Raw genomic sequence first — 27638 nt, forward strand, 5'->3', positions numbered from 1 at the left:
AACAGCACCAAGCGAAAAGACACACTGAGAATGCAAACAAAACAAACGCAAACGAGTGTAAATACAACGCACAACACATACACATACTCACACAAACACGCTGACTTGGTCTTAAAAACTAGTGAAGACGGTCTGTCTGTCGTCAAACAGCACACACAAAAAAAAAGACGAGAGGGAAAAACACAAGTGTACACTTTTATCAAAATCTCTACGTCTCGTTTCCATTCGATTCTCTCTCCGTCTCCAGAGCCAGAGCTCATCATTCTGTGTTTGTTTATTCCCAATTCTGGCGAAGATCTTTATGCAGTCACACGACCCAGCACACGAAGTTGTGCATGTGGATACAACCGACGCACCCATACACACAAGCAAAAGGTTCAGCGACTGTACTACAGACACTGGCTATAGTGAAAATGCACACATATCGTAGTACACACACAACGAGAGCGGGAGAGATATGTGTAGAGAGAACACGAGTGAATGGCTTTACGCTGTCGCCAGTAAACAAAACAGTTTCAGTTTTGTTTGAACGCTCACATCGACCAGAGTTGCTACGATTGCGGCCCGGCATTCCGATACAAAATCGCATTCAAGTTCGTAGTGCATCGCGCGTACATCATCGAAAACAATAAGCGAATGGAAAACAAAGCATATTTCATTATTTACTTGCCGCACATTGAATTTCACACATAAAATCCATCGCGGTCTTAGAAATAGAGAGAAATAAAGAAACTGTACAGCTCGCGTGTTACTACTTGTTTTTTTTTTTTGTTTCGTTGGTTTTTTTTTATTCGTATGTGCGTTTTTTTACGGTGACTGTTTTTTCTTCAACGGAAAGTGTGCAAGAACTCGGAGTATTATTTACACGAAATCGTAGTGAAATATAATTATCATTTTGAGAGTGAAAGAATTCTTCGTTTTTTTTTCGTGAGAATTTGAAAGAGGAAACATTGTGCATTGCGTTTTGTTTGTATGTGTATCAACTGTGAAAAGAAGAAAAAAAATATAAAAGTGATGAAGAAAACGTCTTGTAAATGAAAAGTAATTAACGGAAACTCCAATCGAGTATTGGGGTCTTGTGAATGCATAAATGCAGACACGATCAAACGCAAAATGAATTGAAAGACGTTATTATTGTTGTTGTTGTTTTCAATATTTCGGGGGCTTTAGTGAAATGTGAAACAAAGCACACAGTCAGCGACAATCGTTTGCGTGTTTCGGTTAAGACAGGAATGGGATTAAGTGAACGTCAACACAAAAATGAACAACGCATAAAAATATTTTCAACTCAAATTTCTGGAATAACAAACATTTCTGTGGTTTTGATCATAACGGAGAAAGAAAAACGCAAGAGATTTTGCTAACAGCGATCAACGACATTTTTTTCCCAAGTGCTAGTGTTTCAACTTGAACAGTTTAGTTTCGTGTATTCAATTCTCATTAGATTGCACAAAAACTGGCGCGCAAATCGAAAAATCATTTTTGAAATTACTGTGTATGTGGGAAAAAAAGAAACGCAAGTAGCAAAAAATTGCCGTCTGATGACTTCATCAGTCATTTGGACGGATTTAGTTGGTGGTTTTTTCGTTACTTTTGACGGGTCAACCATAATACACGTCTTCAAAATCGTAACATTGATTGATATACGTTGTGGACAACATTGAAAGTGTTTAAATTCACCGCAACATTCCTTAAGTGCTTGTGTGTGTGTGAATGAATTTGGTGCGATTTTCGGTAATTACTTGCGAAAACATACTCATTTTTGGATGGTTGGTCAATACTGAACTCTATTTACATTGAACAATTCGAAAGCAAACCTGATTGAATTACATTTTAACGCGCAAGTTTTGTGATTTCAACAATTGAAATTGTTGTACCACTTTGACCGCGTACCGATGTGAAAAATGTCTTTTGAAGGTCGAATGCATTAAGGACGATTACATAATATCAATCGATTGAGTTCGTCACAAAAAATTTCAATTGATTTTATTGATCGATTCAAGTAGAAAAATTTATAAACAAAAACAACGGTCAAACAATTTTAACGAAGATTGCAAGCTTGACTTCGATTGATTTCCCTTCAAAACTGGACGAAAAGCAAATGCGATGGAGAAAATATGAACGGTCCCACAAATGACACGCGGTTTTAATTACATCTAATTAGCATTTTATAATAATTTGTTGTTGGCCAACAAACGAACGGAGGAAAAATAAATTCTTCTAAATATTATGCGTTGAGCAATTTAAATTAAAAGGCCTGTTGGTTTTTTTTTTTCGAGTGTGTTTGAGGCAACACATTTTTTTTCGTGCGTGTAATTCGATGCAAGAATGTTTCATTGTAACGCGTTCATAAGAAAACAACAAGTGCATTACAATAAAATAACCTGCGCTTACAATGCCGCCGGATACGTGTTTTTTTTTCGCCTGCCACAGTGAAGTCATACTGTTTCTCCTTTCAACATTCATTTCGTCTCAAAAAAAAACAACCGCCGACATACCTTTCGAGTTGTAGTGCATTGCATTAAAAAGTAATCATATAAGAATCTTCATGTTCAAAAACAATCTCATTAAACACGGAGTCCATTCGTCGCTTCACCTTTTTGTCACGATCATTATTACGTTTTATTGCACACATCGACCGCATCATCAAGATATACTACTTCATTGATCGTTCCGATGCTGTCCGATGCGCTTTTTTTTTCGTCGAACGATTCGCTGCTGCCTTTCATTCCGATTCGATAAGTTTGATCAATCGAATTCTTTATTGAATTCAGCTTGAGCAAACATCAATGATGTCATGTGGCTCTTAATATGCACTGTGATTTTTGTGCGCTCGTGGTCATCTATAGTAATAATTTTCAAATAAAAAAAGCAATACAAATTATAGGCTTCGTTGAGTAAACTATAAACTGCTGAGTGAACATATGTGAAAAAAAGAAAAGAATCAGCATCACGCAGGGCAGAAAAAATGGCAAACATATTAAAATAATAATAGCCTCCGCGTAAACACTAATGAATGACTATTTGTTTAACGATTTCATTTTATTGTTTATTTCTTTCTCGTGGCGATTTCTCTCCCTCTTCACAGTGATTCTTGCTCCGTTTGACGCTGGCTACTACTATTTTGTTTTACTATAATTGTAATGTGTTTGGCTTCATTTTTACCTGAACACCGACAAATGAATCTGGTCTAAACTCATTTTCACAGCACCTTTTTCTAGGCTATTCTATTCTTCCGGTTCCTATTGAGATTGATACACAGAAAATCCGCCCCGTTGGAAACCTTTAATATGTACAAATGTGTCGAAATGAACGGAAATCGTATAGACACACAAGAGAGAGGTTTTGAACGGCAAAGCCGAAAAAAAAGTATTTATATCCAAATTTATGAGCATCATACATAGCCACACCTTATACCGCAACTAATGGAGTTGCCGTTTCAATTTTCAAATTCCCTTTTAATTGCTGGTAAATCTGGAGATTAGTTGACGTTCCGAAAACCTCAACGTACATTTATACATTTCCAGTTTAGTGTCAACGTGTCACCGCACTATTCATTCATTTCGTTCGACTGCTTTTATCCATTGTCTGTTTTTTGCCTCTTCAAAAGCCTAAGCTAATGGAATCAATCAAGACATTTGGCTTTATCAATTATGCGTCGTTATGTTGATCATTGTGTGCGGATAATGTATGTATCGAAAAATGCAAATCAACCTAATCAATATTGGCTTTGCACACCAGCGTCACTTTTTTTCTGTCCATTTTGTTAAACACGTAAAAAGAATGTCGGTTTTAAACATGAAAATGGGCTCCAAGAAACTCATTGTGTTTTTGTGGTGTTGCTATTCCGAGAATGATGATTAAAGTTTACGCGCCACAATTCGTTCAAAACGTTTTTTTTTGTTTGTCGTTAAAAACCCAAAACAAGTTTTTCGGCTGTCGACTGATTATCCAGACCTGATAACGCGTCATTTGTGTGTGCACATTCAAGTTCAGCAGTCATGTATTCAAATAATGTTGGGCGAATGTTCGACAGCATAACAACACATAAAAAAAAATCAAGGAACAACAACTTATTTGGCTTACGATAACGTCTTTTTTTATTTTGTCTTCTTCATAAGAACGCTTAGTGCGGTTTGTGTTGTTTTTGGTTTTTGCTGTCGATTCGACCACCGAAAAATGTTCAATATAACTTGTATTGTGCGCACCAGACACGCATAATTCAGGGTTATTTTCAAATGAACGCTCATCGACGATAAGATTTACTCTCAACGCTCGAGTTTTTTTTTCCTTCTTTGCTACTTAAACCTCGGCTTTTTCCAGCCATTTGCCTAATTGACTTTTATTGCTTTCCTTTAAGTTTCAAAGTGGCTTCTAACGTCGGAGCAACATTTTTAAATTGCCCTTACGCACTCATGTCATTTCTCATAATCGCGACGGAACGTGACAGGAATCTGCCTGATACTCTATAATCTATACAAATAGAGTGGCCTGCTTTTATCAAGCAATTGAATAAATATTTTCAAACATCGCCATTCGATAAACAATATCAATTCTATAAATATTTATCTTCTGAAAATGAAGTGGAGAGCAAATGCGTCAATTATTATCGCAACTACTGCTGTTCAATAAAAAGTGTTTGTATCCACTAGTTTGTTGGCTGCAACTAAATGTTTATAAGTTTACGATGAACACATCTTTTCTGCTGCTGAATTACAAAATGACTCAGACATTCTGCCGAAAGACCTTGATCCGTTGTAATAAATTTCCATTTTTAAGCCTGACTTTTTCCATATCGAAATAGGTCGATCACGTAACGATCACATTACTCATAATTGAGCAGACATTTCAATAAATATAATGGTCGTCATGAAGATAAAGTAATGATAAAAGTAAAACGACTTTTTGGCGCTTCCAATCTTTTTCGATGAAAGAGAGAAAAAAATGTCTCTGCGACACAAATAAAGGTTATCATCGTTCAAGTTAAAGGACAACTATGAACTAAGGTTAAAAACGACAGTGATAAAGCCAAAAAAGACGACATAAACCATTTCGTATGAAGTAAAGTCAAGCTACTACATTCGTTGTATTCCAACTACTAAGACGCAACACAAACTGTCCATTGAAAAAACAGTTGAATCAATCGAAAAATATCGAAGCGAGAGATGATTACAAATTCACATTCCACCAACAGACACTCGAAAATTGATTGTGTCGAACAAGTGGCAATTAAGAGGAAAGTTACTCGATAGAAATATTTCATAATAATCCGTGAATGTTTTTGAATTTGACATAAATTCATTTATTACTTGAGCCAGTCGGCAAAATGGTTCTTTCAAATTGACGACGAAGAGAATGCGTATGGAGAAAGCAAAAGCAGAGCGAACGCACACTTGGAATTGAAGTGTTTATACTTTTATGATTTATTTATTGATTCCAATCAATCGGTCGGTTTTCGAAATGCGCCCATTCCCATGTGTATTAGCCAGCATTTAATCTTTCAATTGCACTGCCGTCGAATAGACCGGGCCAGACATGAATTATCTTCTCTCTATTGAATGATGGCATTCACTAGGTAAATGAATCGAAACGTTAATGACCGTTAAGAGCTAAGAAAAAAATTGTGTTTGAGAAACAACAATCGAATGTCGATTATGACATACACTTTGATGCTTTCTTTTTTTGCAATAAGCCTATTCAAATCGATTCATTCATTTTTCTCTTGAAAGAACGAATGTAACCAAACAACAGAAATCTAAAAAAAAAACTTTCCGATTCGCTTGATTTCAGCCGCTTTGAAGTCTGGTTAATGAATTTCGTAACTCTTCTCGACGGAACGGAACGCCAATTCGGCATTCAGTGTTTTGTAATTGAAAAGAAATGATCGATGTGGTTTGAGATCGAATGGATGCCTTTTACGCGCATGTAAAATATCCAAAAAATGTCTGTTTACAATAGATTATCGGATTGTTTGCGCCTTCGTCGTTACTCATCTGATGCAACCACAAATAAACATGAATGACACTTTAGACGGTTCAAAAGAAAAGAATAAAAAAAAATGACGAAAAAAATTTAAATTGAAAAAAAAAACCATAAGGTTTTTTTTTCTCCAAACAACCACCAACTCTAAGCGCATAGCCCCCAATGCGCCCGCCTTCAATTTGGCGAAGGCAGGCATACATTAGGGGCCGCACAATTATCGGGAACACTGCAACATCCGTCCATCGAGAGCGCCGTAATCTGAAATGAGAAGAATAATATTTTTTTGCACAAGCGAGAAATCGAACCACCGACCTTTCGGTCAACAAACACCGCACTTAACCACTGAGCCACCACGGCTACGATAGTGTAGTGACTCGGAAATGAAATCAAGTGCACAAAGAGAGCGAAAAGAACGTAGTATCTTATCTGTGTATTGAACGATATGCAAAGCATTGTCTCGAAAATGACAGTGTACAGCGATTGCGTGTGTTCGGCCGGTGAGTGTGACGAATACCGATTGATTCATTCTCACTCTTCACTCAAGCGATGTGATTTCAACACAGGCTGTGTTGCACAGCCATCGCATGCGTTTTACAGTGTAGCTGTCAAAATTGGCAGCGCTAATTGTTCGTTCGATTCATAAATTACCAATTTAGTATCGATTCAATTTGTTCAATTCAACGCACTGCGCATAATTTCATAACAAATTCCGATTGGGACACGTTTATTGTAGGTGGCATCGTAGCACATCGGTATTGTTGATTCAATTTGCTGTGCCTTTGAAATGGTTTCTTTCTATTTTGTGTTTTCTAAAGTCGGCTCAATGGAATGAATGTCTTTTGAAATGGATGGCGACCAAAAATTCTTCATGAGAACTGTTGATTTTAACGATCAGAATGAATTCAAATCATAAAAAATAAGTGGAAAAAAATAAAAAAATGAAGAGAAAAATTTTAATTGAAAAAAAAAAATCATAAGAAATCGAACCACCGAACTTTAGGTCACCAAATATTGCTCTTAACCACTGAGTCACCACGGCTACGATAATTGGGTGACTCTGAAATGAAGTCAAGTGCACAAAGAGAGCGAAAAGAACATAGCGTCTCATCTGTGCGTATACAAAGCATTACAAAGTTGTCTCGGCAGTGACAGTGTGCAGCATTCGTCTGTGCATGTGACGAGTACAGAGCGAAATATGCTCACTCTTCACACTTGCAGTGTTCGTATTACAGCCTCATTTATCTATACGGCTGCTGTCAAAATTGTTTCTGTTGATGCGATGTAATCGATGACGTTTCTCTTTCCAAAAAAATGATGTTTGAGAATCAAAAATCGAGTGTCGATTATGACATACACTTCGATGTATTCTTTTTGCACTAAGCCTATTCAATCGATTCATTTTTTCTCTCTTGAAACAACGAATGTAACCAAACAACAGAATTCATGAAAAAACCATTCGATTCGCTTGATTTCAGCCGCTTTGAAGTCTGGATGAATTTCGTAACTCTTCTCGACGGAACGGAACGCCAATTCGACATTCAGTCTTTGTAATTGAGAAGAAAAAGTTCGATGTGATTTGAGATCGAATGGATGCCTCTGACGCGCATATAAAATATCCGAAAAATGTCTGTTTACAATAGATTATCGGATTCTTTGCGCTTTCGTCGTTGCTCCTCTTGCCTGATGCAACCACAAATAAACATGAATGGCACTTGAGACGGATCGAGTTATTCTAAAACTAAATGATCAAGTGAAGAAAAGAAACTAAGCCATATTTCAAGTCATTTTGATGCGTACTCATTTCCGATTAAGCATAAATACAAATTTCGAGTATGAAATACAAATTTGTGTCGGCATGAATACGCAATATTCTCGATTCGTGCATTTTCTGTTTGCATTCGCCGAGCATTGATAATCTGTGTGTCTGATTGCATTTCGTATGCACAGCGTCGTCGTGCCTTTTGCGTTCGTTCTGCACTGGCTGGCGCATTCACAAAATTATCTCCTAATGAATAATTCATTCGGGTTTTTGAAGAGCATGTGCAACAAGCAAATGAAAATGACCTCAATTGAGCTTTTCGATTCCATCTATTTATTAACTGCCTTTCTTTTGCCATGGCTCATTATTATTTTGATTTGAATTTGTTGCAACGGAACAAAACGAAAAAAAAAACGAAGCAGCACAAGAAGAACGTTTTCATCTTATTTAATTGACTAGATTCATGTTTATATTTGAGCATGTTCCGACGTCATTAAATCATATACATCTCTGTTTCTCTCTCTCTCTCTCGTATTTTGCATTTCGTTGAATACAACTTGAATAGTACTCAAATCAACATACACATCGAAACGAGCTGAAAAAGATGTAATTTATACCAGGAGCTCGTGATATAAATACATTAAATTGTCTCTCACATAAACCAATAATTGTCGTGCAGAATCAGCGGAAAAAAGCAAACTATGAGTAAAAAAAACCTAACCACAAACCGTTGAAGGGAGAAAAAGAGAAAATGATCACTTAATGGGACACACAGCTTATGATTCACAATTCATAAATGTGAAGTAACAAAACACTGCGTGGAATATGGAGAGAGGCAAGAAAAGAAGTTTGGACGTTTTTTCTTCTTTCAATTTACATGTAATTTATGCATCGTTCGCGATGACTGTACAGCGTATACTACTCTGACTTTTTCCTCCGTTCCATGGTGGCAATCTATCTTCTTCGTCATTCTAACTTGAATCATTTTTTGCTTCTTCTTCTTCTTGCGTTCGTTATCGTTTTCTTTCCACTGCGCTATTTGCAGCGCGGCGTCATAGTATGTTTTCGGTTTTGTCTTTTCTCTCTACTGTTTATAGATTTCCATCCATCCATCCATCTCTGGCCGCGTACGCTGAACGAAGAGAGAAAACAGAATTTATACGATTGTCAAAGAGCATTGCATAAATTTTGTTTGCACATTTCAATGTTGATTGTTCAGCTTCAAACAATGGATACAACTACATCATAAAAAGCGAACGAACAAACTGAAGAGAGAAAAAATACACACGCTTATCGGTCGATACTACAACTTCTATGCTCCGTACGAATGATGATGTGTAATAGCTTTTTTTTACTTCTTTCTTGCGTTTTACGTCTTGACGGATAGTTAAATCTCGGTTGCATGTACGCAGAAAACCCATGTTTACGTTCAGTTTCGGCCATTAAATCGGATATTTACCGATCGTTCCACTCGAGACTCGGGAGAGAATTAAATTAGAGCTTATGTCGTTTCAAGTTAGACGACATTGAAATTGCAGTGCATTTAATGCACACAATTCGTTTGGTATAAAAAAAAATGTCCGTTTCATGCTAAACATCCATTTCAATTGAAATATCCCATTTGTCGATTACTTAAACGTTTGTCATTTGTTTATGAGCGCTTGCACAATTCGTCTGCAACTTTATTTTTTTATTACAATTTACAAATCTTTTCTCGTAAACAGAAGAATATCCTTTCGCAGCTCGTTTTTTCTTTTTCTATCTCATAGAAACTAGAATTTAAAGCTAGACACAACCAGCGAGAACATAGATTGAGTACCACAAATTGTGGTCTGTCGTATTAGACACAAACGTCTTTGTTTACAGACACGGAACTATCCAATTGTTTTCTCGAATAGAAATGACGCTTTTATTTAGATGAAAAAAAAATCCTCGCCTCAAGAACCGTCTCTCCAACAAAATTGCACTTCATTCGGTTTTGTTTAGCTGAAAAGAGCTCCAGTTGTTCTCTCGTTAGACTCTCCGGCAAATAGAAGCAAGAAGAGAAAAAAAAATTCATGCGGATACGGGTATTGTTGTTGATGTGGCCGTGATTTGCATGCAAATAACAAAGAAAACGACGACGACGACGACTATGTCGGCCGACGCCGCCAATCCTAAACCATTTTTGCGTACAAATTGTTGCCGAATGAACATTTTCTTTACGGTTATGTGCATGTTTTTCTCCCATTTTCATCGATTGTGTGTTTTCAGGACCGTCATCATTGGGCCTTATGGAACTTCTTCGGCAGTGAATTATAGCGAAACTTTGCCTTTACGACACTGTATTAAAATCGGCCTATTTCTTACTGAAGAAATTTCTTTTCCATATATTTTCCATCATCAAAACGAAATATGGAGTGCAATGGCGTGAGTTCGTTGGCTTATGCACACACAGAAATAATCTTAACTCTCTTTCCCTCTCGCACTGGCACGATCATAAAATATCAAAGTGAAGAATATTTTTATGATCAAAGCAACACAACGCACATAAAACACTGAAGATTACAAAACTCGGCCGTAATTCAACTACAATTTATATTTCCACTCTTTTCTCAGGCCAAAAAACAACAACAACAACAACAACAACAACAATAACCGAAACGAGAGAGAGAAAAAAAAAAGTGCGATAAGTTTTATTACAACTTTTCACTTAGACGTGAGTCTTCAACGCCTATTGTCATATTCATCACGCCTATGCCTGAACCAAACGAATTCCCAGAAAGCACAGAAGAAAAATGTGGCTCAATACGAAACCATAAAAATAATTATAAAAATATGAAATCGTGTTTCTGTCTACCTTAATTAAATGGGATTAGTTGGTTACATTTTTTTTTCATAATGCGCGCCAAAGATCACCAAAGGTTCACCAACCGAAAAAAGAGTTGAACAAGATTTGGATGCCGAAAACAGCATGCAGTTTCGTGTAATCCTGCTGTTTTTTCTGCCATTTCGATCGATTTAATGGCGCACTTTTCCCCTCTCACTCTCTGTCTCCCTGTTTCCATCAGTTGTGATGGCGCGCTGATTTCATTCACTCACTCAATCAAACAAAAATAAGAATGAAATGGATTCAAGTGTTAGAATATTGTTTTTTCTCTCTTTCGCCACATACAGAGCGGACGTAGGATAGACACATATTTTATGTGAATACTTTTTTTATGCATCGATTGTGATCAAAACAAACGTTCATTTAAGTGACATGCGATTTCCCCCTTTTTTTCGACGAGATACAATTTTTCAAAATGCCACGTTCCAATACACAAATTGCCATGGCTTGTGGGCCGAAAAAAAATGACGATGACGACAACAACAACGATTTATATCTGTGTGGCTCTTTCAATGTTTACATTTGAGTGTGTCTATCTCATTCATAAAATGTACGCTTGAATGCTGCGGATGACGTTGATGGCGTCGAACATACGAAGCGTTGCGATGATGCACTCGAAATTACATCCAAATCGTAGTACAACTGTACATTTCGAATTGAAATCGGAGTTGGCTGCCATGGAGTGCAAACGCTGGGTGTCTCGCATCGAACTTTTGTGCACGCCACATCGAACGAAATTCAGTCTATCTCAAAGTGCACCGAAAAGGTCAAAAAGTGATATCGTAATTTTCATCAGCGGGCTTGAATAATTGCATTGATTGCCTCCAATCGATAGTGCCAGCGTCTGAATATTTCATTCGGTTTCTTTTTTTATTCCATTCATCTCATCTAGCTGCAGGATGAATATTCAGCAATTCATCGAATCCAACGATGCAGGCACTGAATGCCAAATTATAATGATAAAACTTAAAAAAAACACAAGAAGAGAAGCGAAATCAATCAAGCAAATGTACACAATCACGCCATCATTGCCGCCAATATATGGGCACATTCATAAAGTCATGTTACGCTATACGAGATGATATGAAAACTCGTAACATGCAACAGACTATGGCGCATATATAGAGACGTTGAACAGTAGGGACAACTTGGGAGTGTGTGTGTGTAATAAAAATAGCGGCGTCTACACACTTGTCTGCTTGATATTCGATCCGAAATGAAGCTACAAATTACTCGAAGCAATCTATGTTTCGCTAAATGTACCATCATCGATTTATGATTGATTGCATGGGGGAGAGAGAATTTCGGTCATTCTCTATTTATCTCACAGCATGAATGAAACAAAAAGAAAAAAAATGGAACAGCCAAACTGCGACTGAATATAAGCTGAATGGAATCTGTTTTTGAAATTGAACGGCTCAAATTCTCCAAAGACGACGACGCATACGTTATAAGAAACAATAAGAAAACAAAAAAAAAAAACAAGAATACCAAATTCCCCGATGACATGTGGGTTGGAAGAATGGTCCATTTATGGTGTACAAATTGAATGAAAAATAGGCGGCTTTTTTTGTTGTGTGTTGTTTGCTGTCTGTCAAACCATTTGAAACTTCACATCGTTTTCGGTCAGCCGAAAATAGTCAACAATACGCCATAAAACCTTTTTTTAGTTACTAATTTATGCATGAATATCAAAAGATTAATAAATATGACAGGAAACAACACATTGTCATCATAACTATAACATATCGTCGTCGAGATAAAATGAACCATTTCAATCGACACCATGAAATGGTGACAGTATTATTTTGTCTCACAAACAGTATGGTTTTGTCATTAGACTAGAGCTTGGTTGCCGTTGGTGGCAGCTCCAATCGAATATGGAGTCTCTCTCTTAATGAGAAATTAGTAGTGATAGAACGAATTGAGCAACCAAGAGCGAAGCATTAAACACGACGCATTTTTTGCCATTGGCGATAATAATTTTCATTCAAAGAACAAATTGCTGATTTCAATGATTTAAATTCAATTTATAAAAAAAGATGAGAGAAAAAAAATTAAGTGTGAAGAAAAAAAAACGCAGACAAAAATCGAATTGGAAAAAAAACCATAAGGTTTTTTATCCTCCAAACAACCACCAACTCTAAGCGCATAGCCCCCAATGCGCCCGCCTTCAATTTGGCGAAGGCAGGCATACATTAGGGGCCGCACAATTATCTGGAACACTGCAACATCCGTCCATCGAGAGCGCCGTAATCTGAAATGAGAAGAATAATATTTTTTCGCACAAGCGAGAAATCGAACCACCGACCTTTCGGTCACCAAACACCGCATTCAACCACTGAGCCACCGCGGCTACGAAAGTGTGGTGACTCGGAAATGAAATCAAGTGCACAAAGAGAGCGAAAAGAACATAGCATCTTATCTGTGCGTATGCAAAGCATTACAAAGTTGTCTCGGCAGTGACAGTGTGCAGCAAGTGAGAAGCATTCGGCTGTGCGTGTGACGAGTGTAGAACGAAATATGCTCGCTCTTCATACTCGCAGCGTTCGTATTACAGTTTCATTCGTCTACACTGTTGCTGTCAAGATTGCTTCATTTGCTGCGATGAAAACGATGACGTTTCTCGTTGCTCATCGCATCCAGTGCAAAACACACACAGAACTGCATGTTAATCGACTAATTCTAATATTGAAAATGGTTTGATTTTTCAGCATATTGAAAGCATAATGTGTGCGATGCAATATTCTTCGCTAACGATATGTTTTGGCTGCCGCGCATCGTACCCACGTTCGATTGGCGCCACTATTCTTCGATCATTGTTTGCCAAACACGCCATCCTTTTCATTCTGCAAAACAAACACGAACCAATGCTTTTCAATTATATGATTCACAGCTGCCGAAAAATACACGGTCCACTGCCTTATTTATGTGGTTAAAACATTGAAATCCTTTTTACTGAATGTCTCAAACGATGCGAAACAAGAAAACCGACTCGCATGAACCGATTGCAAACTGGTTGAAGAGCAGCGCAAGTTATTTTCGGTTGTTGTTGCTGTTGTCAGAAAACCAAAAACCGACACGCAAACCGCACATGAACATACTCATCGCATTAGAAATCCGTATTACTTCATTTGACTCGATGAAATTTCCGACCAAATGCCGATTTGACGAAATTTCGGGCAAATTGTAACTTTTCTTTCGGAATGTCAATACACAGTCATCATTTTGTGTATGTAAGCTGTTTATTTCTCTCTTTGTCAGTTAAGTTCACATTTCACGAAATGTACTTTAAACTCACGGTTTTATGTAGTCAGAGTCACTCTTGCCGCTTGTAATGTTTTACGCTTGTTAAGCACATTACGACACATTGATGTGATGTATATTATTTTGAAGTGCAGATTTTGAGTAATTAGAAACGGCTTTGAACCATGTATGAAGAGTGTTAAAAAAGAATCCATTTGAAATTGATTTAACAAGAAAATGGGTGTTGCAATTCGTCGGTTAATGTACATGTCATTTTGGGCACTTTGGTGTTTTGCGACTTGTTAAGCGTAATTAACTTATTTCGCGGAATGACACAGCGCAATCATTTCTCTCAATCTTTGTTACTGCCGCGCGACCACTTGAACACGACTCCATATTGGGATTTGACGTGTAAACACCATTTCGATGCTGTCAATGATTTACAACAATGAACGGCTTTGAACTTGATCGATAATTCCAATACAAACAATATTTGTGCAATTCATTCCAATTTTATTTCTCCATTTGTTCACTTCCATTCCATTGGTTGAGTTTAGTTTCACTATTGCCACTGGCCTGTGTCTGTATTTTCTGTTATTGTTCGGAAACACATATTCACAGATATCAGTTGTTCGGCGATCATTTGCGATATGATTTTCATTGCCGTCCACTTTTATGGCCGTAGCGGAAATGCTTTTGAGACGACATTGTATTACAATGACCGACGTTCATGGTTTTCCATTTCGAAATGCGATAAGTACAACATGTGGTTCGTGTTGTTGCATGAACTATAAAAGGGCTGCTAGTGAACACTTTGCAAAATCTAATCAAGGCCATAAAACAAATGATGATGAGCACTCGAGTTTTATGACAATTTTTTTCATTTCATCTTCTCATTTTATGTTTGCCACACATTTTTCTCAACGGTTTCTCTGCCATTGCCGCGATATAGAATCGAATTTACAAGATTAGACCGTAATCCCGTGGCGAATAGAAAGTCCAAATGCATCTAGATAGATGTGTGTGTGTGTGTGTGTGTGTGTTCTGAACCGCCAATGCACATGCCGTAAAGTGATTTATTAAAGTAGCTGATTAGTTTAAAGGAACGCATATCATAAATTAGCCATTTATACAGTTGGATAAAAATTTCGTTTGGCCAATCGTTTTAGCGTGTATATTCGATTGGAGTCAGTTTAGCGTCGAATGCATGAAATGCATGCTGAGAATCTGGTTTATTCATTAGAAACGATGAAATGGAAAGAAAATATTGAAATATCCAATTAAAGCCTTAAAAAAAACACACACCACACATATCGAATGTGATTTCGACCTAAAAAAATGGAGCACACAAAATGTGAGTTTTCGAAATCATGATGCTGGTTCGTTAATCGCTTTGGATTCTATTCGGCTTCCAAAATCCATACTTAAGCGCCTTTAATAAATCCTTTATGTTTATACATTCTTCGGTTTTTATTTATATTTTCAGTTGAACTAAGAGTTTCTTTTCATCAAAAGAACGAAATTTGAAGGAAAAAATAAAACACGTAACGCTATAATCAGAGCATACCAAAAATATCAGCTCACGAACTATATGCGCTGGTTTACTGCTCTTCAAATACATTCGCTTTAAAAGTTCAAGTGTGTTGAAACATTGGCACTCATGTGCCTTCAGTTACACAAATTCGTTTACATTTAAAACGAAACCCAATTGAAAGCGATATATGCCATGTTACGGCTCTCGTGTGCTGACATACCGAAAACTTATGACCTAAAACAACATTCGATCATAAATTTTACAGTCGTTTCATTTTGGTGTTTATGCCATATACTTGGTTCATTCTATTCTACCGACCGTTTGTTGTTTTTTTTTAGTGGGAAAAAAAGCGCCACATTTTGAATGCCCCGAGTCATTGACCAAATGACCATTTTCAACAACAATGAAATATATCACTCGGTTTTGTTCTACGAACAAACATTTCAACAAATTGTGCTACGTTCAAACGTCGTCATTTCATTAGGGCTTAATAGGCTACAGAGCAGCTGCAATCGAAATTGAATTCTCTCCGCTAATGAGCATTCAATTTTTGAACTTCAAATAAATCATGCGTTTAGAAACGAAGCGCGACGCATGAATGAAACCAGTTGGTTTTTTTGTCAAGCTTCTGAGCAACTCTAAGGGCAAAGTCTTGCATTCGATAAAGACAGACTAACATTAAGGGCCACACAATTTATCTGGAACAGTGCAATATCCGTCCATCGAGAGCATCGCAATCTGAAATAGAGAGAAATAATATTTTTTCGCACAAACCAGAAATCGAACCAACGACCATCCGATTATCAAATACACCTGAACGTGTAATTTTATCGGCCGCGGTTACGAGAGTTGGGCGATTCGGAAAAAGAATCGTGGTTATAAGTAACCGAACTATGTCCATTCAATTCGTAAAATTCAACTGCCGCTCTAGCAGCAATCGAAACCTCTCCGTTTATGATCGTCATAAACGAATGCAATTTTCTAATTTTCCAACAAAGTCATTTCGTTTCTTCGAATAAGTTTCATCTTATAGTAGATACCAAAACAAACCATTTGATCATCCATTTTAATTGCGATTGCTCACATGTGAAATGAATATTTTTCAATTTTGTATTGCCACTGAATTCCTGAATTAATTCCCGGTTGGATTCTATTTTCTCTTCGGCTTGTCTTCTTGACATTCATGCCGCAATGGTGTAACAAGTGACGTTTTTTTACTACATTTTTATTATGCATTCGAAATTACCTCTGAAATTCATTCAAAACTACTTTTGAAATTCATATCACACACACACACGACTATGCGTTTAGATTTGATAGACACTTTTGATTTTCAAATCAAATGCATAAAAATCGAATAAAAAATATAATTAACTAACCTCAGCAGCCAACTAGACTGGGCTGTACCAATTGGTAACCATTTCATGTTGAAAAAAAACCTTCTCAAATTTTAATGGTTTCAATTTGAATCTCATTTGAATCATTAAAAATGGTCTCGAAGACTGGTTTCTCGAAAGATCAAATCAAAATCTAATTAGATTCAATCGAAAAAAAAATCAACTTGATAAATGTAATAATGGTCATTCTCTCTGGAGATTGACACATGAACATGAAACGAAGTGGAAGATTTATGTGTTTTCCATCATTTTACAGTCGCAAAGTTAAGCAATTATCGACACAAATATCAACGTAATGGTAATTTCTTTCGCACAACAACTCAATCAAGTGCTTTCGATGTTTCAAATGGGAATAGAGCTCCGGTATTGACTCACAGACCATAAACTTCAATCGTAAACTGAAAATAATTTTTTTATAGGCAATGAACCAATTTCACCATAATCGCAGCATATAATAAACTCGAGCCAGAGCAGAAAAAAATGATCAAATAAACGAAGAGAGCGCCTGAACGAGGAGGAGATATGATATGGTGCTGAATTTTAAGTGACCTTTTAGTAGACAAACGAATAAGTTTTCAACGAAAAAACGAAGAAGTTAGAAGTAATAAGCAAATTATAAGCGACGCACACACACACACAATGTCAGCAATAAAAACCTCGCAAATCCATGATGGGTTTGCGACGATTCGATCGCGTGGCTTGCAACGAAGTCGAAGCCGTGTCGAACAATTGGAGCGCTTGAAACCGATGGCGTTGAAATGTGATTCGATGCCGCTGTACGAGAATCCGAGCGAGATAATCAGCGCAAATAATAACAACAACAACAACAGCATCAATTCAAAGAATAAAAACCATCTGAATGGTATCGGTGGAGTGACAACGGATCATCAGGTGGTGTATAAATTCGAAAGTTTTGCCGGTTTGACAGAACAGTCGCCAACGACTGAAGCACTACAAAACGAGGCTAAACTATTGAAAAATGTCGATGACTTGGAATTGAGTGCAGCGAAAAATATCTCATGTGGGACGTTCAAGTGTTCGAGTAATAGCCAATTGTCGACAAGTGATCATGGCAGCAGTATTGAAACAAACGATCGATCATCATTACCGCCGCCAAGTCCGTGCTATGAAACCTTTTCGAATGGTTATCATTCGCCAAAACTATCACCCGATCACGTTCGCAATTCGTCACAACATTCCGATTATTTCCTGTATTCAAGGCCCACCAGTCCAATGTACGAGAGCTATGCAAATGCTGGTCTGTCGGGCAATAGTACAAATGTATCGTCAAGCCCTGAAGCGATCGCCCCACATGAATCACTGATGTACAGTTCCTTGCCGCCGTCATCGAAGCTATTCACCACATCGTACTATACACGAAGTGATTCAACAGGTGAATATGCATTGCACAAGATTGGCACCAAAAAACCGACGGTGAATTTCGCAAAAACACAAAGTTTACAATACCGAAAATCATACAGTCATCCAACGCATACGATTTTCGAGAATGCACCAGGTGGCAGTGGTAGTACAAGTGCCAAATATGATCATGGCATACGAAACTATTACAATTCGACAACCAATTACTATGATCCAAGCGAAATGAGTTACATTGAATCGTATACAACACGACAGTCAGCAACGCGAAGCTCGGAGATTTTAATTCCAAACGAAATCGAATCAACGACACTGCCAAAACCAAACGCTGTTACAACGATCACCAGCCAAAACAATGGCTTTCGACGACCATATGCAACGCTAGCGCATCCAAAAGATGCACAAAAACGTTTACAGAAATGCCAATCGCAGTTCGCCGACCATCGGAAATATGTTAGTAATGATTTTAATGTTCAAAGTAGCAACGATTTTGAATATTTGGATCCGCTCGATTGTAAAATTGGATGCCAAACAACGTTACGCAGTAAACCACAAATTCCATGGTATGAATTGGCTATCAAAAAGGACAATCGACGTCAAAGTTGCCCACCAATGCAGGTTAATACACAGAATTTGATTCTTTTGTTACTTTTTTTTTCAGCTAGAATGTGCGCAACAACTAAGATTGTTGTATAGTTCGAGACTATGTTTAAAAACGCGCCTTTTTCTAACCAATTCCAATTATTATTGCGTCAATGCAACGGTAAAAGAAAACATTTATGTATATTTTGAGGACGGGAGACGGAGACACAACGAAAGAAAATACCATTTTATGTGGCATTTTTGGTTTTATATTCGCATCGATGAAGACGAGAAATATTCCATGCAATGTGCATTGAAATGGAATTATATGGATAGAAGAAAGAAATATGACCACCATCGAGAGTTGAGTTGTTCATTTATGCTCGATGAATTGAGCGTGTGTTGACAGCGCAGCATTAAACTACATGGTCCATGTGTGCAGAAAAATATGTATGGTTTATATCGTATTTTATAGACAAGTCTAACTGCATTCATTTTCTTGCCTGACTGTCTGTCGGCCTCCGTGTTCGACTGCATTTTGTATCGATATCTATTCACAGTTCAAGTAGAAACATATGGTTTTTTTTTCGTTCACCAGTTTGCTCTGTACGCGCTCAACAAATATTTCATATATGAAACTTTGTTGCGTCCATTGTTTTACGGATTTACATTTGAAATAGCTACAAATTTTTCGTTTGGTATTTGGTTGTCGGTTTTTTTCTTTGCTGTTTGGAAGAAAAGCAACATTTACATATTTGTCATCGACTACTGTGAACACAGTAAAAGCCTTAAGGCCTACTTAAAATGTCTGTTTCATATTTATTATGTGTAACATAAGACAATATTCGCTCGGCTCAAAGTATTAAGCAAGAATGGCTGGAGCCAATGGTTTCGACACATCTTGTGTGGTCATCTCTTTGCGTCGATGCTCTTATCGGCTTTTTCCAGTTTTCCAAATCCATATCTGTCTATCGGCAACGATATGAAAACATGCCTCTTTGACCAAACAAACGGTTAACTGAATCTTGTTTCAATTAAAAATGATTGAAATGATCTAATTCATTTACTTCTCTTTCTACTTCGATACTCATAACAGGAAGTGTCATGATGATTTCAATCAATTATATATTGATATGAAATTGTTAGTTTGCAGCTGCAACTGTTTAAAACAACCATCGAATTAATTTTCTAAATCGAATCGAAGACAAGCATCGAAGTCCGTTTACATTCGTTGCTTCGTTGCATCAAGCATCAGAGACGGCCGTTCAAATTAAATCAACGCAAACGATGTGTGAATAACATGTTTGAATTGAAATGTATCTTATAAAAAGAGGCGTTAATACAATAAATAAGCGACAAATAGATTAGTAATTGTATATTTCTCTGGGTAACAGCGGCAGCAAAGCTGAAAAAAAAAACGAACAGCAACGACAACAACATCAAGTAAAGCCGATAACGAAAGAATCACTAGATCGATAAAGAAAACGTGATAAAAACCAACCAGCCTGCCAGTTTTTTTTTTCGCTCTCCTCTCCGAATACACAAACTAGTACTTATAAAATCCAACGCCCAACTGGCAAACAGCAATATTTAATTGCATTCACTAATTAATACTCAATTGGAAATGGTCATAAACATAATAATCATAGCTTTCCTTCTTGCGGTGTGGATTTTTTGTGTCTCAGATACGTTTTCCATTTTTCCATTCCAATATACATATTTGATATGACTCTCTGTTTTCTTAATCCCATTTTGAAATGTGTTTTTATGCTATCAGGCACATTTGCACCGCATATTATTTTGTGACAGCCCGATTTTAATCGCATTGAAATCGATATGCATTTCAACGTGAATGTGCTGTGCTTATCTTTTTCTTCTTCTCGTTCAATGCGTGCCTAGGTGCTGCTATTTTGGTTTTTAACTTTGTCACTTATAGTAAACGACTCGGTTTTACGAGCTGCTTGAAACGTACGTGTGTATTTTCCAACGTGCCATTTTCAATGCAAACTATTTTTTTATTGTAATCGCGCCTCCATTCTCTGCCGTATGTTTGCTCTTTTCTTGGTTTCTCAATTGAATCGAATCGACTCGGAATTTCGATTGCCACTAAGATGGAAATAATTTTTGATGGCATATTTACAATATTTCTTGTTGTAAGATAAAACGATGCCGACAAAACGGCCGTTGTGTGAACACGCTGTCACTGTCGATTTGCGTTGCTGCTGTCGTTCCAATGTTTTTGTTCTAATTTGTGCATTAACAGGTTCACTGCGGAAAAAAGAAGAATTCCATTAATAAAAACAACGATTAGGAAATCCAAATGAGTCACGCAACGGCAAATACGATAAAATTGAATGCGGCCTTTTTTTGCAATATTTCAAATTCATTTATAGCCAATGATGAGTCCAACGATACAGACACCACTAATTGCGATCGATTCTAACAACAAAAACATTGATATTCGATGCAAAATGAGAGAAACATGTGTGTACATTTTTTTGTGGTTCAGATTTTTTTTCCAATGGGAATTGTTGATTTAAACGATTAGAATAAAATCAATTCAATAAAAGAAGAACAAAACAAAAAAATACAGAAGTAAAGAAAAAAAAATTAATTGAAAAAAAAAACCATAAGGTTTTTTTTCCTCCAAACAACCCACCAACTCTAAGCGCATAGCCCCTAATGCGCCCGCCTTCAATTTGGCGAAGGCAGGCATACATTAGGGGCCGCACAAATATCTGGAACACTGCAACATCCGTCCATCGAGAGCGCCGTAATCTGAAACGAGAAGAATAATATATTTCTGCAAAGACCTGAAATCGAACCACCGACCTTTCGGTCAACACACACCGCACTTAACCACTGAGCCACCACGGCTACGATAGTGTAGTGACTCGGAAATGAAATCAAGTGCACAAAGAGAGCTAAAATAACATAGCATCTTATCTGTGCATTGAACGATATGCAAAGCATTGTCTCGAAAATGACAGTGTACAGCGATTGCGTGTGTTCGGCCGGTGAGTGTGACGAATACCGATTGATTCATTCTCACTCTTCACTCAAGCGATGTGAGTTCAACACAGGCTGTGTTGCACAGCCATCGCATGCGTTTTACAGTGTAGCTGTCAAAATTGGCATCGCTAATTGTTCGTTCGATTCATAAATTACCAATTTAGTATCGATTCAATTTGTTCAATTCAACGTACTGCGCATAATTTGATAACAAATTCCGATTGAAACACGTTTATTGTAGGTGGCATCGTAGCACATCGGTATTGTTGATTCAATTTGCTGTGCCTTTGAAATGGTTTCTTTCAATTTTGTGTTTTCTAAAGTCGGCTCAATGGAATGAATGTCTTTTGAAATGGATGGCGACCAAAAATTCTTCATGAGAACTGTTGATTTTAACGATCAGAATGAATTCAAATCATAAAAAATAAGTGGAAAAAAATGAAAAGAAAAAATTTAATCGAAAAAAAAATCATAAGAAATCGAACCACCGAACTTTAGGTCACCAAATATCGCTCTTAACCACGGAGCCACCGCGGCTACGAAAGTGTGGTGACTCGGAAATGAAATCAAGTGCACAAAGAGAGCGAAAAGAACATAGCGTCTCATCTGTTCGTATGCAAAGCATTGGAACGTTGTTTTGGCAGTGACAGTGTGCAGCAAGTGAGAAGCATTCGGCTGTGCGTGTGACGAGTTTAGAACGAAATATGCTCGCTCTTCACACTTGCAGCGTTCGTATTACAGCCTCATTCGTCTACACTGTTGCTGTCAAAATTGCTTCATTTGCTGCGAAGTAATCGATGACGTTTCTCGTTGCTCATCGCATCCAGTGCAAAACACACACAGAACTGCTGTGAATCGACTAATTCTAATATTGAAAATGGTTTGATTTTTTAGCATATTGAAAGCATAATGTGTGCGATGCAATATTCTTCGCTAACGATATGTTTTGGCTTCCGCGCTTCGTACCCACGTTCGATTGGCGCCACTATTCTTCGATTATTGTTTTCCAAACACGCCATCCTTTTCATTCTGCAAAACAAACACGAACCAATGATTTTCAATTATATGATTCACAGATACCGAAAAATACACGGTCCACTGCCTTATTTATGTGGTTAAAACATTGAAATCCTTTTTACTGAATGTCTCAATCGATTCTAACAACAGAAAACATTGATATTCGATGCAAATGAGAGAAACATGTGTGTACATTTTTGATGTGGTTCAGACATTGTTTTTCATGAGAATTGTTGATTTCAACGGTTAGAATAAGTTCAATTCAATAAAAAAACAAAACAAAAAAAATACAAAAGTGAAAAAAAAATTTAATCGAAAAAAAATCACATGAAATTGAACCATCGACCTTTCGGTTACCCAATATCGCACTTAACCACTGAGCCACCACGGTTACGGTAATTAGGCGACTCGAAAAAAGTATCAAGTGCACAAAGAAAGCGAAAAGAACATCTGTGCGTATGCAAAGCATTAGGATGTTGTCTCGGCAGTTAGAGTGTGCAACTAGTGGGAAGCTTCTGTTGCTGCGATGTAATCAATGACGTTTCTCGTTGCAAAAAGAATTGTGTTTGAGAAATCACAATCGAATGTCGATTATGACATACACTTGGATGCTTTCTTTTTGCACTAAGCCTATTTAAATCGATTCATTTTTCTCTAGAAACAACGAATGTAACCAAACAACAGAAATCATGAAAAAACAACAATTCGATTCGCTTGATTTCAGCCGCTTCGAAGTCTGATTAATGCATTTCGTAACTCTTCTCGACGGGACGGAACGGAACGCCAATTCGGCATTCAGTATTTTGAAATTGAAAAGAAAAAGTCGATGTGATTTGAGATCGAATGGATGCCTCCGACGCGCATGTAAAATATCCGAAAAATGTCTGTTCACAATAGATTATTGGACTCTTTGCGCTCGTCGTTGCTCTTCTCAATTGATGCAACGAATAAAAATGATTAGCAATTTAGACGGTTTAAAAGAAAAGAATAAAAAAAAATGACGAAAAAAAATTTAATTGAAAAAAAACCATAAGGTTTTTTTTTCTCCAAACAACCACCAACTCTAAGCGCATAGCCCCCAATGCGCCCGCCTTCAATTTGGCGAAGGCAGGCATACATTAGGGGCCGCACAATTATCTGCAACACTGCAACATCTGTCCATCGAGAGCGCCGTAATCTGAAATGAGAAGAATAATATTTTTTTGCACAAGCGAGAAATCGAACCACCGACCTTTCGGTCAACACACACCGCACTTAACCACTGAGCCACCATGGCTACGATAGTGTAGTGACTCGGAAATGAAATCAAGTGCACAAAGAGAGCGAAAAGAACATAGCATCTTATCTGTGCATTGAACGATATGCAAAGCATTGTCTCGAAAATGACAGTGTACAGCGATTGCGTGTGTTCGGCCGGTGAGTGTGACGAATACCGATTGATTCATTCTCACTCTTCACTCATGCGATGTGAGTTCAACACAGACTGTGTTGCACAGCCATCGCATGCATTTTACAGTGTAGCTGTCAAAATTGGCATCGCTAATTGTTCGTTCGACTCATAAATTACCAATTTAGTGTCGATTCAATTTGTTCAATTCAACGTACTGCGCATAATTTCATAACAAATTCCAATTGAAACACGTTTATTGTAGGTGGCATCGTAGCACATCGGCATTGTTGATTCAATTTGCTGTGCCTTTGAAATGGTTTCTTTCAATTTTGTGTTTTCTAAAGTCGGCTCAATGGAATGAATGTCTTTTGAAATGGATGACGACCATAAAAAAGCGTACATAATAGCGCAAATCATGTTCGTTAGGGCGTCATAAGTACTGGAAAAACATCGTTTGTGAAATCGTTCGATCGTTTGGTTCTCTTTCGATTTGTTTCAGACATCAGAAGATAAATGGGAATCAATTAGTCATTTGTCTTGCTCAATAGAGATTTCAAGAGACCGAGAGCTCAAGAGAAAGAGAGAGGGAGGAGGAGATACAGTACGACATATGACATGATTTGAATAAATCTGATATGGTTTTCGTAACTTATTTAAATGGCATTTTGTATAACATGTAGTTTTACAACGCCAACCATTGTCATATATATCGCGATTCAGGTGTTTGATCTTAATCGGATGGGAGAGTGCAAGCGTGCGAGCGGTACAATTCAGAGTCAGAGTCGAGGCTTATGACATGAAAATCGGCTTAATTGAAAGAATTCATTAGTCATCATGAATACTTTAATACGGTAACATGAAATCTTTATCAAATGGCTCTCACCACATTTCGCAAGCGATGCCATTTTTCTGCTTCGATCTTGATAGAGACAGAGAGAGGCAGAGAAAAAAAACACACTCAACGTAAATAAAGAGTTAATGAATGTGTGGCTTATGCATCGGAAAATCGCAGCGCAATCACGAGCAATCGGATTTAGCGATATGACAATGCAATAAAATTGACTTGAATAAGGCTTGGCTTCGATGATTACTATCATTGCAGTTGCATTTTGTGCACACAAATGCCGTGCACATGCACACTGCACATGGTTACAAATTGGGAGTCGAAGAGAGCCGATTTTCGTTGTTACGACAGATATACCAATGAAAATTGAACATTCATCCGGAGTTTTGTGCATTGTCTTTTTTTAAATCTATTTTCTGTATCTCGTTCCTTCCCGTTAGCGATGATGAATTAAAAATCCGTATTTGGTATTTGATTTCATTACAAGCTGAAACATTTTCTTGTTGTTTTGCGGTTGAAATGCCGCATAAATCGTGCCATTACGATGAGTGGAAAGCACACAGAGAACAACGACAAATACGAACACAACGACAAACGTACACACAGCATGCGATTAATTCGACGTGAATTATGGCTTAGGCCATTGTTGTTACCATATACCCATTCTTAGATCAAATGGAATGATGTTTCTCGTTGGTGGTCACATACTCACCGAATGAAACATACGTATGCGACACGATTGACAATCATAAATCAATTTGCTTTGATTGGCACCTTAGGTCTAATTAAAGATGAGCGCATCGAGCATCAGCGCACATTTGTAGAGCAAATTTCTTACATTTCACGAGTTGATGCTATCAATGCCAATCAACCAACACTTATATCGCATTACGCCACGAACATATTTCGCACTCTGTAATTATACCTTAATTTAATTGACACTGAAAGTTCAGCGAACAATCGGGCACTTCATTGATGATTATGCAATTGACATTCGAATGGATTTTTTTTCTATGTTGATTTCGTTCGACATCATTTCATTTTGAATAATCAATGAACGTTGAAAAAAATGTCAATAGATCACACTGGAGTGATCAGAGGTGATATTGACAAATTGTCATTCAAATTTAAAAAAAAATGCTTTTATTTCAGATGATTTGATTAACTCTCAATCAAATGGTCGATTCCAATTGGGATGAACTCAACCACATACACACAATCATCGATGAAGTGATGAAGTTCACAATACGAACTGGAATTTACTCCATTGTTCTCGAAACTATGTGATAAAATATGAGATTCATGATAGTCAAAGCCATAAATTATCATCAATTTCGAATTTATTTTCGAGTATAATGAAAATTATATCCACACACACACACAGTCAAGTGTTTCGATATATGCATTTCAATTAAAATCGAGATATTTTGAAGCGATAACCGCTTTTCCTAGAATATTTTATTTCAATATAATTGAGCACTGTACTTTGATATATTGTCTTTTTTCTTCCCATTGAATGAAGAAAAGAAAAGAAAAAAAAAACAAAATAATCACATTCAATAGAATAAATAACAAATTCCATTGTTTTCTTTTCTCTCTTCCCTTTTTGTTTAGGCTCATTTGGTGTCAGCATTCGAACAGAGTTTAAGTAATATGACGCAGCGATTGCAACAGCTGTCAGCAACGGCCGAACGCAAAGATGGTGAACTGATGGAAATGCGCCAAACGATTGAGCTGCTGCGTAAACAATCGATTCAAGCTGGTTTGACGACGGCTCACATTCAAAGTATGAGCAACACAGATCAACCAACGAATCGTCTATCGTCCACAAACTCCCTTGAAAGTACACCATCAAATGGAACAACATCGAAAATTTCGGGTCAATCAACAACGGCCACAATTTCCGATGCTCCATTGGAACGACACCTAAGCTCGGATTCAATGTGCTCGCTGAACTCAATTAGCTCAGGATGTTCGACACAGGATAAAAATAAGAAGAAAACCGGATGGTTGCGAGAATCGTTCAAAAAAGCCTTCACTCGAAATGCCAAATTAGGGAAAAACGGTCGATATGTCACGACATTGGAACAGATTCCATCGAGTCATTCGATCAGCTTGAATTCGTCAAATGAAACAAATACATCGTTGCCACCGCCATCGCCGACCAAAGGCAGTCCACATCGAATGATGCCGGTGGTAGAAAATGCCAAACCAATCGATGCCATCGAAGAGGAAAACAATCCGGTGGTGGAGGATTTAAAGAAACAACTCAGAGAAAAAGACTTAGTGTTGACTGACATTCGCCTAGAGGCGTTGAGCTCAGCATCGCAGCTGGAGAGTCTCAAGGATACGGTCAACAAGATGCGACAAGAAATGATGAATTTGAAACAGAACAATGAACGGCTTCAAAAGATGGTGACAAGTCGATCGTTGGCTGGCAGTGAGGTGTCATTGGGCAATAGCGGTCCGATGAGTCCGAATGGTTCGATCGGTGAACCACGGCGATACAGTTTGGCTGATGGCAATTTACGCCCGGTAAGTTGGCTCATGAATTTTTTTTTTTTATGTATAAGCAGCGTCTCTGTGTATGAGTCATATCTTAACGTATCAACATTTTCCTTTTTGCCAC

At 37.5% G+C, this 27638-nt stretch overlaps 1 protein-coding gene across 5 annotated transcripts in view; it reads left to right on the plus strand.

Moving 5' to 3' along the window:
• LOC129567140 (protein sickie) overlaps window positions 1-27638 on the plus strand; it is a 179492-nt gene that overhangs the window by 147732 nt on the left and 4122 nt on the right. For all 5 annotated transcript variants that reach the window (XM_055443761.1, XM_055443762.1, XM_055443763.1 and 2 more), the window contains one exon: window positions 26624-27544. In XM_055443761.1, the coding sequence (XP_055299736.1) occupies window positions 26624-27544 (921 nt within the window). The remainder of the gene's footprint in view (window positions 1-26623; window positions 27545-27638) is intronic.

Source organism: Sitodiplosis mosellana, unplaced genomic scaffold (assembly GCF_009176505.1).
Source record: "Sitodiplosis mosellana isolate CC-2019 unplaced genomic scaffold, AAFC_SMos_1.0 Smas_scaffold_5, whole genome shotgun sequence".
In the NCBI taxonomy this organism is placed as follows: domain Eukaryota; kingdom Metazoa; phylum Arthropoda; class Insecta; order Diptera; family Cecidomyiidae; genus Sitodiplosis; species Sitodiplosis mosellana.